This window comes from Asparagus officinalis, chromosome 5, assembly GCF_001876935.1.
Source record: "Asparagus officinalis chromosome 5, Aspof.V1, whole genome shotgun sequence".
In the NCBI taxonomy this organism is placed as follows: Eukaryota; Viridiplantae; Streptophyta; class Magnoliopsida; order Asparagales; family Asparagaceae; genus Asparagus; species Asparagus officinalis.
The window spans coordinates 130624547-130639120 of NC_033798.1; the positions used below are offsets into that span (position 1 = coordinate 130624547).

The 14574-nt window shown below is 32.8% G+C and overlaps 1 protein-coding gene across 1 annotated transcript in view; it reads left to right on the plus strand.

Moving 5' to 3' along the window:
- Positions 12444-14574, plus strand: part of LOC109842630 — a 6511-nt gene continuing 4380 nt past the window's right edge. Inside the window, exons 1-3 of the mRNA XM_020411481.1 lie at positions 12444-12525; positions 13615-13721; positions 13859-14568. Of these exons, the coding sequence (XP_020267070.1) occupies positions 13973-14568 (596 nt within the window). The 5' untranslated portion in view covers positions 12444-12525; positions 13615-13721; positions 13859-13972. The remainder of the gene's footprint in view (positions 12526-13614; positions 13722-13858; positions 14569-14574) is intronic.

Genomic DNA, 14574 nt, shown 5'->3' on the forward strand with positions numbered 1-14574 from the left:
TCGGGCACCATGCGGTGAGCGGGTGAGGTATGGTCACTGACATCGGTTTCGACGATATTTTTAGAGAGCGCGTCAACTAAAATCGCTTTCAGATTTTATATTAGGGCGATTTAGATATTAGTCCCTCACATCTTTAATAATTACATTTTAGTATCTCAGATTTCAATAGTTGCTCAATGGTCATTTAAATTCTAAAGCATCTTACAATTTGATCCCTCAATGATCAAAGTATCTCTTAGGCATGATTCCTTTCTTAAAAGTTTGATATGCTAAAGTTTACATCTTTTTAACTTCGATACGCTAAAGTTTCTGGACATTTATTTACTTACACCCTAAACTTTATACGGTGTTGCATCACAGAAACGACTAAGTGTTAATCCCGCTCTAAGAGTTTGACATGTGTCCTAAGTTAACTATGCATCATATTGACTCCACCCTTCCCAATAAGGGCCAAGAGGAAAGGCGTCCTCACGCGAACCTTGTAGTTAAGGCCAGATCTATACCTCTTTATTTTGTAAAACCAAGTCGAGAAGCTCTCAATCCAAGATGGCTGAATCAAAATACATCTTTTATATTGGCCCACTAGCAAAGCTGAGACGAAAGGCAGTCACTCTCAAACCCCACGCTGATAGCTGATAACTATCACATAAAAAATACATTGTCGGAGACATCATTACTCCAACCCCAAAAGTCATAATGACTCATCGAACCTTGTCAGTACCTTACTTTCTATGTCACCCTCGCATTAGTCACGAATGTGACTTACACCATCCATAGTCGACGCATATAAAGTATTAGTTGAATAAGCTGACTGCTTGGACTCAGCCGAAGTTACAAAATTGCCCTCATGAATCTGCTATGAATAAGTGTCATGCCTACTGCTTGGAGATACATGATTTTCTGGTAAGAGTACACACTTCAATCATACTTTTTCTCCTACATTTAAGATCAATACTGACTTGACCATCGGAGAAACCTGGAGAACTCAACTCCAATCCACCTACATATTGTTTTGTGTGCAAGACTAAATCCACTGTTCAATAATCAATCATCAAAAAAAGATCGAGGAACCCTAAAATCTAACATAACTCACACTAAAATTTCCTATCTGGTATTTGACTGCAACACTTTTTAACTCGGATACCCCAACGATTTATTTTTGACACCTTGATACCCTAAAGATTCCATGTTTTTAAACTTTAATACCTTAAAGTTTTATTTTTGTCACTTTAATACCTCAAATTCTAAATTTATGGTTATCAAAGTTAAAAAATGTGGAATCTTGAGGTATAAAATTTTTTTAAAATGTAAACTTTGTGGTATCAAAGTTTTAAAAATAAAATTTTGGATGGCAAAGTTAAAAGGTATAACTTAATTTGGGGTGTCAAATTATCAAAAAATTTTGGGATATCAAAGTTTAGAGAGGTGTAAACTTTAGATTGTTGAACTACAAATAAACCTTCAGAAAAACATCAGCAATGGGTATTTCAGTTATTGAGGGAACAAATTATAATAAGCCCTGGATTGGAGGCACTAATGAGCGATTTTAGAAATTTGAGAGACTATAATGCAATTATTGAAGATTAGAGGGACTAATATCTAAATAACCCTTTATATTAAAGTCGGGAATTGAATAGTCTGCTAAAGTGGATGGAATCTTTTTTTTTAAAACGGCAGATGGAAACATTTTAAAAAAGGAAAAAGGTACCGTCACCATGGGTGAAATAAGCACTGTCATCTAGAAGGTCCTATTTTGACGGAGATTTTCCATGAGCGGGTGGGTTGATGGCCTCGTTTTGAGTTTGGTGGAGCTCCGTGCATCTACATAGCTAAACTTTGAATTTGATAATTTAATGAAAAGAATAAAAAGAACTAAACAAAATGATAATGATTTAATTACAGGGAATAAAAGTCATATTAAAATATTCTCTCCAACGTTTATCGGTTTTGAATGGAAAATGATAGAGGCACACCACCGACCGCACTCCCACTTTTGCTACAGTGCAGCGGCCCCACATGTGATTTTTTTAAAAAAAATCACATGTGGGGCCAATGCACTATAGCAAGTGTGGGAGTGTGGTCGGTGGTGTGCCTAAGGGTGTGCCTGTAGCGCCTCCCGTTTTGAATCAACACAAAAAAATTATAGTAAAAATAAACAATGAAACAATGCAAAAAATTTATATCATCGATCCTTTTACATATAATATTGTTATCTCTTTTATACATTACATAGTTATCTTATTCTAATTAATTAATTAAATGAGAAATTACGATATACAGTTTAAGTATATATCATATGTATGTGTTTAGTTACATGTGAAAATATTTCACTGATAAAAGACTAGAAATTCATAATCAAAAGTTGGTTTCTATCTTTAAATTTAATTATCTATGATAATTAGTAAGAGATAAGAAGTTGTTATTCTATCATAATATCTTTAAATTATGGGATAAGGAATTGATAATTAGGAATAAGTTTTTAACTTTTTTTGTGCCTTTGGCGATTTATCTTTAATTTTAATTATCTATAGTAACTAGCAAAGAGAAAAAAATTGTTATCCTACCCTAATATTTTTAATGACAACATCATGATAAAGATAAGGGTTTGGTAATTATAAAAGATACCCTAAAATTTTAAAATTTACAAACAAACACAATAAACAAAATCAAAGATACAATGTGTACGCTAAAATATTATAAATATTAAATTTGTAAAAAGTACCCTACAAACTTAGAAAAGTGCAAAAGCCTCCCTTAAAATAAAAAAAAAAATTAGCCGTTTTTTGTAATGTTCATGAATAATGAAATATTCATCGTGTGTTTGGTAAATTTCAAACTTTAGGAAAGCAAACTAGTCTGGCTAAGATTTTTTTGTGCTTTGAAATTGAATGGCCTCATACATGTTCAAAATACATAATGTAATACACACATTGGATATTAGTGAGAATTTCAATGATATTTGGGGTTTAGTGTCAAACACCCAAATTTATTAGGAGTTCAGTGAAATTTAGCCATATAAATTCCATTTTATAGAAAGGATACAGAGGTTGACTATAGTATACATATATAAGAGGGTTAAGGTGTTAAAACTTTTGATTACTCTTTTTACCCCTCCCAATTTTGATAATTCCAGGTCTACTTTAATTTACTATCTCTTCACATGCATCTTAACTCAGTAATACTTAATAAGTAAAGTGGGGCCCTACAAATCTATTTCACCATTAAAACTCGAACTTATTTACCAAATCTTTACTCATCGAATTAATGATCAAATAATACAAAATCAAACTTAAACGTATAGCTAACCTTTCTATCTACATGTCTCCTCTCACTTCATACTCTTTACTAAACAATACTTTATTTCATTTTTTCACATCTCATTTCTTAATTGTCAATAATTACACAAATATGAACATAGAAAATTTTACACTCGCTCGTCTTCCTAACATCAATATAATTTAGTATCAAACCTTACCAAAATGTCTCCAATTTGCATTATTGATCGATTCAAGGTCTTGGTTGAGTCAGTGAATATATTGTTCAAGTGTACTAAGAATTGCTTCCAAACTTGAATTTTATCTCAGAGCTGATTATATCAGATCTCATAATTATTGCTTGTGAGTAGAGGAAGTTTGGGGAGGGAATTGTTGATGCTATTTGTGGGATGATACTTGAGGTGAGAAGTTGAATTTGTTGAGTTTTGTTTTGAACCCAAATAGAAAGCCTCGTACAAAATTATTCTTCATTGTTGCATTGTATTATAATTAACTTAAACGAAGTTATTGAAATTACCCTAGCGGGGGTGGGGGGTGGGGGGGTGAATATGGTAATCAAACAATAATGTGTAACTAATGAAAAATAATTCAATCAAAAACACAAAGTATGACAATAAGCAAAAATAATAGGGAGGGTAGGAGATAGTTAGCCAATTGAAGACGACGATATGTTCACGAGGTTTGGCCACTCTCGACCTACGTCCCCGATCACCTCTCTCGATGGTCATACACTCCACAACCCAGTTTGAAAACCAGAACTTCTTACACAACGATCTCCTCAAGATCTAAATCTCCACACAATGAGCTCCTCGAGATCTAGCTCTCCACACAATATAAAGTGAAGAAAATGATCTCTCTTACAAGAAGCTTATGACAAGGATAAGGAGATGAACAATTGAAGCACTAGGATTGTGAAACTATGAAAGTGAAAATCTGTAAGAAAAAGGCTTGAGAAATTTTGCTTTGAAAAATTAAAACACAAGTTGCCTTTTTCCTCTACTTAGTTGAGATCAAATGAGTATTTGAGAGCTATTTATAGTCTCTCAACCAAATCTGAAGGTATGGGCTACAAACCAGCTCAATTTTGCCCAAAAACGTTATCCAAATTCCCTTAATAATCGGATTTAGATAAAACTAGCCGTTACCAGAAAACCCGGGATCGATCGACTGATCAACTAACCAGTCGACTGACTGGAATGACTCAATTTTTACAGTGTTGCTGATATCGCTATCAGTCGACTGCTAAGCGATCAGTTGACCGATAATTATGGTCGGTCGACCGCATAGAAACAGTTTTCAGGCATTGTAAAATGAAACACAGTCGGACGACCAATGATTACGGTCGGTCGACTGAAGCACTGAAAAATATATTTTCATTTTAAAATAGCTGAATAACTTAAAAGAAATTATGAGGCTTTGGAAAATACTTTAATTTATAATGTACAAAGGATATAAAGTATTTCCTTTGAACAAACTTTGTTTAAAATGTTTTTTGAAAATTTGACAAAAAAATGGATTTTTAAATATGTGTGTGTAATCCCCTAATGCTTCAAGAGTTATCAACTTTACTTCTTGCATACATTATGATCTAGAGAGAAGTAAAAAAATGCAAATATTGATCGCAATTGTATACAATGATTGAGTATCGATATTTGCTAAGACTTGCCATTGATGAAGCTCTTCTTGAATATATGCTTGAAAGCTCTTCTTAAATAGATATTTGTGTGAATCGATCTTTGAGCATTTTAAGGCTTCTTCATCAACTTGCCTCCACCTCCATGAATATCATCGTTAAGATGCAAATCCATCAATCCTCCTTCAATGACACTATATTGCTTAATAAGTACATTCTGTGTAGGATCACTTAACAATTAATTAGTACTAATAATAAGGTTTGTAAATCATTATCAAAACACAAGACCTAATAGTTATTAATATTTTTACTTTTGAGGAAATGGTGAATTTCTTGTGGAGTACGGTAACTAAACTTGGTGCTAAATTAGAGGCATTGAGTTATGTTATATTTTAGAGCGTGCTTGTGTTTGGAAGACTAAAAATGCTACTAGAGTGTTGAAAGTTTTCATTAGTAGTTACGAATTTAGAAGAATTTTTTCCCTTTTTTTGCATTGTATTAACGTGAATGCAAACAAAGTGATTACGCTTTAACTTTTGAGGCAAGAGTGAAATTTTATGTTCCTTTTGCTTATAAGGATTATCAAAGTAATAACATTACAATCATATTTCATCTTAGTATTCCTCCTTCTAACCCCCCTCTTCATAGGCCAATTCGACCATAGGTGTGTGTTATAATGTTGGGATAACAATTGGTATCAGCCATTGTGAAGGAAACTCTATCCATAAAGTGGAAAGGTGAACGATAGATGTAATCTCTCATGTTCCTATCCATTGAAGCATGCAAAATTTGTTTATCATGAATAAGACTAGGATGTGTGCAGTGGTGGATCCATAAATTTTTTCTTAATGGGCGTGCAACAAGTATTTATTAACCTAAAAATAAATACTCTTGGTCCAAGAATGCCGACTTCTCCTTTGTGCAGTTTTGATCTCTAAAATTCCAAATCGAAGATTCCCGAACTCAGCTGAGTTTTTCGCCATTTATAGGGGTTTTTAGGGGTGTAACCGCCCCCTAAAATCTCTTCTTAATGGGGTGTAACCGACCCCATTTCGTGAAAAATAGTTTTAAAACCGTTCAAGTATTTAAGGGGTGTAATTTTCCCCCTAAAATCTCTTCATAATAGGGTGTAACCGACCTCATTAAGTGGAAATGCGGTTTTAAAACCGTTCAGGTTCTGTTTGAACCAGTCAAATGCAAAAAACGCGGGACCGACCCCTGCATTTTGATGTTGCAACGCAGGGAGGACCTCTGCATTTTGATGTTATAACGTAGGGATGACCTTTGTTTTTTTATGTTGTAACGCAGGGATGACCTCTGTGTATTGATGTTGCAATGCAGGGAGGACTTCTACGTTTTGATGTTGTATTGTAGGGATGACCTTCGCGTTTTGATGTTGTAACACAGGGATTACCTATGCGTTTTGATGTTGTAATGCAGGGATGACCTCTGTGTTTTGATGTGAAGAGACCATCAATTTGTGGTCTCTTTTGCTAGAGCATTGTAAAGATCGTCATATTGTAATCCTCGTATTGGCTCCTTAAAAATATGAGAGTCATCAGATTGTAACTCCCGATGTTGATTGTGAAGACTGTTGAATTCGAGCTTTCATCGGTTGTTGTGAAGATCGTCAAATTGTAACCTTCATCGATCTACGTGAAAGTTTTCCAATTGTAATCTTCTGAAAGCTGTCAAATTATAACGTTCATCATCGGTGTTTGATGGGGATCAGCTTGTTAGATCCTAGAGGGGGGTGATTAGGGTCTTATGCTAATCTAATCCCGATTAAATGCTAATAAAACTAATTAACAAGTTATCCTAGCAAGTATGAAATACAACATGATATGTGAACTAGGATAAGCAATATGAACAATGAAATATATCCTAGCAAATAGATATACTATGAGATATATATGCAAGGATATGAAACTAACACAAGGGTAAACAAAATGAAACAAGATAGTGGACAAGCTAGATAATGTGACAAAGACGATATGAGCAATGAGCACAAATATAAATGAACGCCAAAGCACACTCAAACACAATCAAATGATCACGGAGTTCGGACCTTCCGTCCTACGTCTCCGCTCGCCATTCCCGGGGAGAAATCCACTATCATAACCGGGTTTTCTACGTTCACCCGAATAACGTTTACACCGCACAATATAGTTTTCTAGTTTACCGAAAACTCTACAACTAACACACTCTTGTAATCCCACTCTACACCCTCTCAAGTGTTGAACTAGACGTGTCTCCCTCAAGTGCTCGGTTACAACCTCTCCCTAGGTTCGTCAACCGACGCCACTCCTCTTGGGACGATCCCCGACTCTCGCCACACACTTCTCTCGCTATACAAGTGTATTACAAAGTGATCTCACAATAAGCACAATATAAATCAAATGATTTGTTCTCTAAACAAGGTGATAACTCAATTAAGCACAACTCTTAGTCACAAACCCACAACCCCAAATTATACTATGAATGTAAATACAATAAGCTCAAAAGGTTGTGTGTGAATAAAGAGATATAAATCAAAACTAAACTCAATGTAGTTCTAGCTTAATAACAATGATAATCAAATATATAAAAGAGCTAGAAATAGAGTTTAGAAAACTTCTCAATAGATCAAGAGTTGGAGGGAGAATAGTTGGAAGCTCAAACTTCAATAGATGATCTCCTCAAGCTCTTGTTGAATTGATTCACAAAACCAAAACACTCAAATGCTTAAAAACTTATAAACACACTTAAACCAAACTTAAACCTTGTTTAAAACTCTTTAAACTTATTTAAAACGTTTTCTTGGTCACTTCAGAAGTTAGAGGGCAAGGGGTATATATAGGATCATAAGGCAAAGCCCAAAAACCCAAGAAAGCCAAGCAAAAAGACAAAATAATGGATATATCAAAATCTGGAAATTATAGTCGTTATGAGGTCGTCGGTCGACTGAAAAAATACATCAGTCGACTGATGACCTCGTTTGGTGAAAAACAGATTTTACAGAGAGCTAGAATTTTGCGTATCTTATTTTGTAAAATCAATTAAAAATAGTAAATGAACTCCATTAATTGTGAAATTTTGATGGAAGTTTCTAAACATGTAGATGAACAAGTTAGAAAAATAATTTCTCAAATATAACTTCCCAATTGTGAGAAATAATTGATTGAACATAGACATTATAGATACCAAAAACTGCTGAAATATCCAACTTTGTAAAATCGATTTGACACAGTAAAACATCTCCAAAAATCATTAAATTTTGAGGGAAGATTCTAGAAATGTATATGAACATGTTACAAAAAGAATTTCATGATTATCACTTTCCATTTGAGAGAAATAAATTATTTAGTAAACTAGTCAAAAACTGAAAAACACCTCATTGGTTGACACATCAGTCGACCGATGACATCGGTCAACACATCAGTCGACTGAAACAATGCAGAAAGCAAAATGAAGATTCCAGGCATTTTTATCAATCGACTGATAACTTCCATCAGTTGACTGATAACACTGTATCAGCCTGTTTTGAATAGAAAAACTGATTTTTGAAGTACCTTTAAAAATAGCAAATAAATTCTAAAAAATGTAAAACTTTGGAGAATGTTTATAAACATGTTAATGAACATGTTACAAAAAGAATTTTTAGAATTATACTTCATATTTGTAAAATATCATTATTTTGCAAAATAGTCCAAAACATATAAATGTAAACACACTTGTTTTTGTCATTTGACTAAACCATGTTTTGAAACTTTATAAAGTGATTTTATAGACTTAATAAAGTATGTATAAACTAATATTAAAGTCTATAAACAAATAAAACAATATTTTCACAAAAAACACCTATATTTCAACAAAATCAACAAATACGTGTGTGTGATTAATATATGAGCTTAAAGTATCTACACACAAGTATAAACCTAAAACTAAATTACCTAAGCTATCTTGATCTTCGATGAAGCTCTTCTTAGTATTCTTGCGGATGAAGCTTGAACTTGGATCTTGACTTGAATGTGCATTGCTTCACTCCACTATTCCGCCAACCTCCTCTTAATATGACCGTGTAGGCTCAATCCATCCAACCTCCAACATGTTGTTTGCCTAGAATAAATATAAAACACAAATACTAGACAAACAATATTAGATGTAAATTGTTTGCTAAATCACCATCAAAACAAGAAGACCAACACAACTATCTGTAGTAAATTTTAGACAACCTACAAAAGATTCTGCATGATTCTTTTCTTGCATGCATTACATTTAAAGCTCTTTGATTGGTGTACAAATAACAGATATATTCCCCTTTTTATTTCATGCTCTTGAATTGTGAATGATTATATTACACCTTGAATTTTAATATATCAAGGTAATAGTTTACACCCAAATAGTTTTTTTGCTGTTTATAATATACCGCAAGTTGATTTTCACGATAGATTATAGAATTCATGCAAAAAAAATCCATAAAACACAAACATCAATGTGAATTTAAGCTCATGCCATATAACCATTTTACATTGTAGCATAATACTATATTTTGATTGGATTATGATTAATTTTGTTGTAAATATATAAGTGGGAACACTTTTTCATATATATCTGAACATAAAACAAGTTGTCCATGTGCAAAACATGCGTGCTATACCAGTCCGTATTACATATAAAAGAGGATTTTATTGTCAAAACTTTTCATTTCTATTTGTGCCCTTTTAAGTTTGATAGTTCTCAAATATGTCATTAACTGTAGTTAATCATTCACTAATTATATCTAACCTCTTATTAATTTTGCATTTCCTCACTTTTTCAAAACCTTTGGTCACATAACATTTAAAAGTTTAAAATTATCCCTAATTTATCTTCACATAATATTTAAACTTTTAGAAAAATTTAAAAAAAAATCATTAGACTTATGCCTTATGCCTTCAGGTTTCACCTTTTATGGAGGAATACATGTTAACTTTCATCTTAATAGCATTTTTAAAGTATGATAATAGTATGGGAAAAAAATTATTTATTGTAATTGTAATAGTACTAAGAGTATAATGATTTTAATAGTATATTTTAAATTAATAAATTACACTATTATTTTAAATTAATAAATTACACTATAATTTGATAATTATGTAATTTAGCAAACTATTTACTAATAGTGTAATAAACTAATTATGAAATTCAGATGTAGTTACTAATAGTATTATGAGTATGCTATGTATAATATTATTATATCTAAAAGAGAAGAAATTATTTAATATATTATAATTATTTTAATAATGTATGAATAAATTATAACAATTATCCAAGCTATAATTACTAATCATATAGTTCTTTATACACGATTTTATCATACAATTTATTCATTTAAAAAAAATTTATATAGCAAAAAAAATTTATATTGCTATATAAATCATTTGATTATTCTGCCCGTTAACAAAAAAATACATAAAACAAAACATGCATGCTCTTAGAGAGCGCACTATACTAGTTTAGTTAAATTAAGTTTTATTGGGATTCTAAGGGATGTAGGTGCATGCTAATATTCCCCATAATATATTCCTATTCTAACAAGGAAGCTATCATAAACCAACAAAAAATTATAAAAGGAAATTGGAATCCGCCAAACTATTTCCCAATATCAAGAAGTTGCGCACATTACAAATAAACCCCTCCACAAATTCTTAAATTACAAAATATTCTCTCGGCTTTGTAAAATCATCGTGGACAGCCTCCCTCGAAGTCTGCTAAAATCGATCTAAACAATTCTGAAATTACAAGACCAGTCTAGAATATACAGTTTACACCCTAGAATCTATAAAAATTAAATTTGAGTCAAATTTTGCAATCTAGTCTAGAATTTATAGTTCACACCTCGAAAAAATAGTTGAAATTGCATTTCAGCCTAGTTTTGCAACCCAGTGCAAAAATTACAGTTTGACCCCCCTGTAAAATTCAGTTATTGCAGAAATTACATTTTCATCCCTAAAATTCTATGAATTGCGTATTGATCCCTCAAAATGTTGAAAATACAAAGTCAAATTTAAGAAATACAAAAGTCACCGACTCACCATGCACCTCTATGTCCCTAAACTAGATTAAAAAAATTTGGTGAGAAAGAAAACAAGAGAGAATAAAAACAGTTTAAAAGAAATACACCTCAAGATGTATTTGTATAAAAACGTGTACACAGTCAAAAATCAAAAGGCTCAATTGTGTCGACCCCCTAAATCGTTAAGCTAGTTATAATAAGAACATAAACTCTACATATATAACCATAGTATTTGACCACGGGCAATGCACGTGCATCCCAGCTAGTATACAAAAAAGTTCATAAACACTTGTAAAATTGATATTGAAACACATGTAAGGTTATACATGAGATTCTATAAGCTTGGGGTACATCTATATTGTGTGTTTTTATCAAATAAAAAAAAGTGGCTAGGATTATCACATATCTAGTGGCGAAATCAGAAAATTTATTCCAAGGGGGCTAGAATCCATGATGCAAAATTTATTTATTATTTATTTCATAAAAAAGAGTCTTTTCGGCATTTCTCCCTTAAAACTCTAATGCTTTGAAATTGGCCTCTGAAATCATGGAAATTGCTATTATATACATTCCCAAATTCTTAATTTGCTTCAAATTTATCCCTCAAATCTTCAATTGCCATTGAATACCCTCATCCCCATGATTAGTTTGAAGCAACTCCTGAGAAGTAGAAGGCTTAGTAATGATTTCAATGATTTGAGGGACTAAATTTAAAAGAGTTTAAGGCTTTGATGTGAACTAATAACAAATTCAATGATCGAGATACTAAATTCAAGCCCGTTGAAGAAGCTCAACGTTACCGCTGTGCACAATTATAACTAGGGTTTGATAGGTATAAGCTTGCTGTTTATTTTGTTAAATGAGCTATTAAGAGATAAGACGCATCAATCCGTTATGTTATTGGATAAGACTCGTCACACGTCCATCTCTTAGTACCTGATTTAGCAAAGTAAGCTGCCACTTTATTATGTTCTAATACCCATTATTTTCTAATTATTGCGTTGTTTTAGACATTTACATAAATATTTCTTCTTTTTAAGGGTTGTTTTGGAGAATAAATTCAACTCCACAAAGAGCAGAAAGCGTCATAAGATGGGCCCGAATCTATTCTCTCCCCCCTACTTTTTTCTAACCGACTCGGCCCATTTTATTCTCTTCTCTCGCAACCTTTTGTTCCTTTTTCAAATTCTCATACCGTGTGCAATTTCCACTTTCCGCCATAATTAATTCACAAAATTCATTTATTTATTACTTACTAAATCCCTTATATCTTACTAAATTCAGCAAATCAAATCATGAATTTACTTACTCCTTTTATTATTACCCAAAACTTGCTAAACAGTTGTAGCATGGGTATGGATGGACAAAAGAAGGCCCAGTCCTTTAATAAAGAGCCTATATATGATATAAAAATGTAAACGAATGGTTCGCTTCGTGATTTTAGACATCTTTGAGGGGTAATTCAGGGAACATGTTTCCTTTCTTTCTTTCTTCTAGCATTCATTCTGCTTTTTAAAGCTCATTTAGACGTTGCTCTCTCAAAACAATCCTCTGTTTTCTAGCAATCTGAGCATGCCCAGGTTTGTTTTTTCTATTAAATCGATCATTTTTTTCCATCCATAGTTTTGTCTGCTCTTTTTGATCAGTTTATTTTTTTTCCCCTCCTTAATTCATTTGTGGCATTATCCAGTAGAACGCGCTGTATTTCTTATGTTACATTTGATCAAATAAGAAATATCTTAATTGTCATGTGGGTTTTCTATTTAATGTGGATATTGTCATCAAATTTTTCTTTTTTGGTTACTCAGATAACAGAACAGGAATCATCTGTAATAACATCACTTCTTTCTTCAACTAGGAAATTAAAATTTAAGATTATGATTGAATTCGCGATAAATTAATCGGGCAAGGCCCTTGTTTCTTTTACAAAAAAAATTAAATTAAATTATATTCATGAAGAGTTCACTTCCAGAATTCAATACCTTTGAACTCATAAAGAGGTCGCTTTTCATGAGCATCTCTACTTCTCATAACTAGTATTTCAAATTCTTGCTTTTCATGCTTCCTGTGATGCTGGTGACCGTGAGCGTGCGCGTCTCGGATTTTAAGAATCATATGCATATGATTATTTCTATTCATTCTTTTCTTTTGATTCAATTTCCCCCCTTATTTGTTAGAGCTTTAATATGTGTATATCCTCAAAAAATAAATTTTTTTTTCTCTACATGCATGTCTGCTTTTATGTTATACGCTTACATTGATTTCTCATTCTGTTATTTTTGAATTTTTTTTAATTCTCTTTTCAGCTAATTCTTATTTATTACTTGTTGGTGGCATCTTCTTTTAGTTATTTGTATATTTTCAAAGATTTCATATCCTTGATTTAATTTACTGATAAGTTCCATTCTTTTTGGTTTGCCCTTTGGAAGTTCCATTCTTGATTTAATTTCATATCCTTCACCATTTAGTAATCCCTTTCGTTGCACGTAATTAAACTTTTCAAAACATGATGATACGTTTGATTATATTAGCCTATAATTTTTCCACGAGTCTGTTTCTTTTTTTTTTCTTTTTTTTTCCAGGCTGCATCTCTTTTCTTTTCTTATCTTCCATCTTGAATAAATCCTAATTTCCATGTCTCTGTTCCAAATTCATATTTGCGGCTCAAGAATGGTGCAATACTTCATAGCAAAGATTTGGGATTTTAGTGCCTTATTATGTTGAGGAGTTGAATAGGAGATTTGGAAAAGGAAGCTTAAATTCATTTCTTGTCACCGTAAGTATAACTTTCTTCCAAGTCTTTCATGAGTTCTATACTTGAGATTTAAGTAATCCAATAGCCTCTAACATCCTCGTAGAGAAAACTTAAATCTTTCTTCGCTCTGTCAAATGTGCTTTTCTTGGATGGCTCAGATGTATGACCTGCTGCTACAAAATCTTATAAGTTCGACAGAATATCGCCGATATTTCCCTATTGATCCTGCCTTCGACTCGGGTCTGAAAAATTCATAGAAACAGACTTCAAAGATGGGATGCTCTGCTTCTAAATTGGATGAAGAAGAGGTTGTCAAGCTCTGCAGAGATCGAAAGAACTTCATCAAACAAGCAATTGAGCAGAGATATAGATTTGCTTTGAGCCACATCGCTTATATGGATTCTCTAAGGAGAGTCTCCCTCTCTCTCCTTAAATTTGTCGAAGGAAATGAGCATCATGATTTCTTTGCAGATCACTACGCAACTCCTCCCTTCACACCAGTAAAGAGATTGAGCCCTGATATCGTTGGAATTCCTGTGAAGTCTGAGAGAAACACAACTTATGTGATAAACTATTTGAGGTCAGGTGGTAACTCTTCAGTTCCTGTTGAGGAATGGCTCAGAGCACCGGAAACTGGTAGGGTTGAATCATTCTATCCTTCAAGCAATTATGGTGATGATGGCTTTTTCACCTATGAAGCTTCACAAATGAGTAGGCCATTCGCTTCTTCGCCTCATAATAGACCAAGCGATTCAAATTCGTTCTCTCAGAACCCACATTGGGATTTCTTTTTGAATCCCTTCTCATCGTTGGATCAATATGGTTATCAATACAGATACAATGATGATGATGGTGATGAGACTGCGAGGCTAAG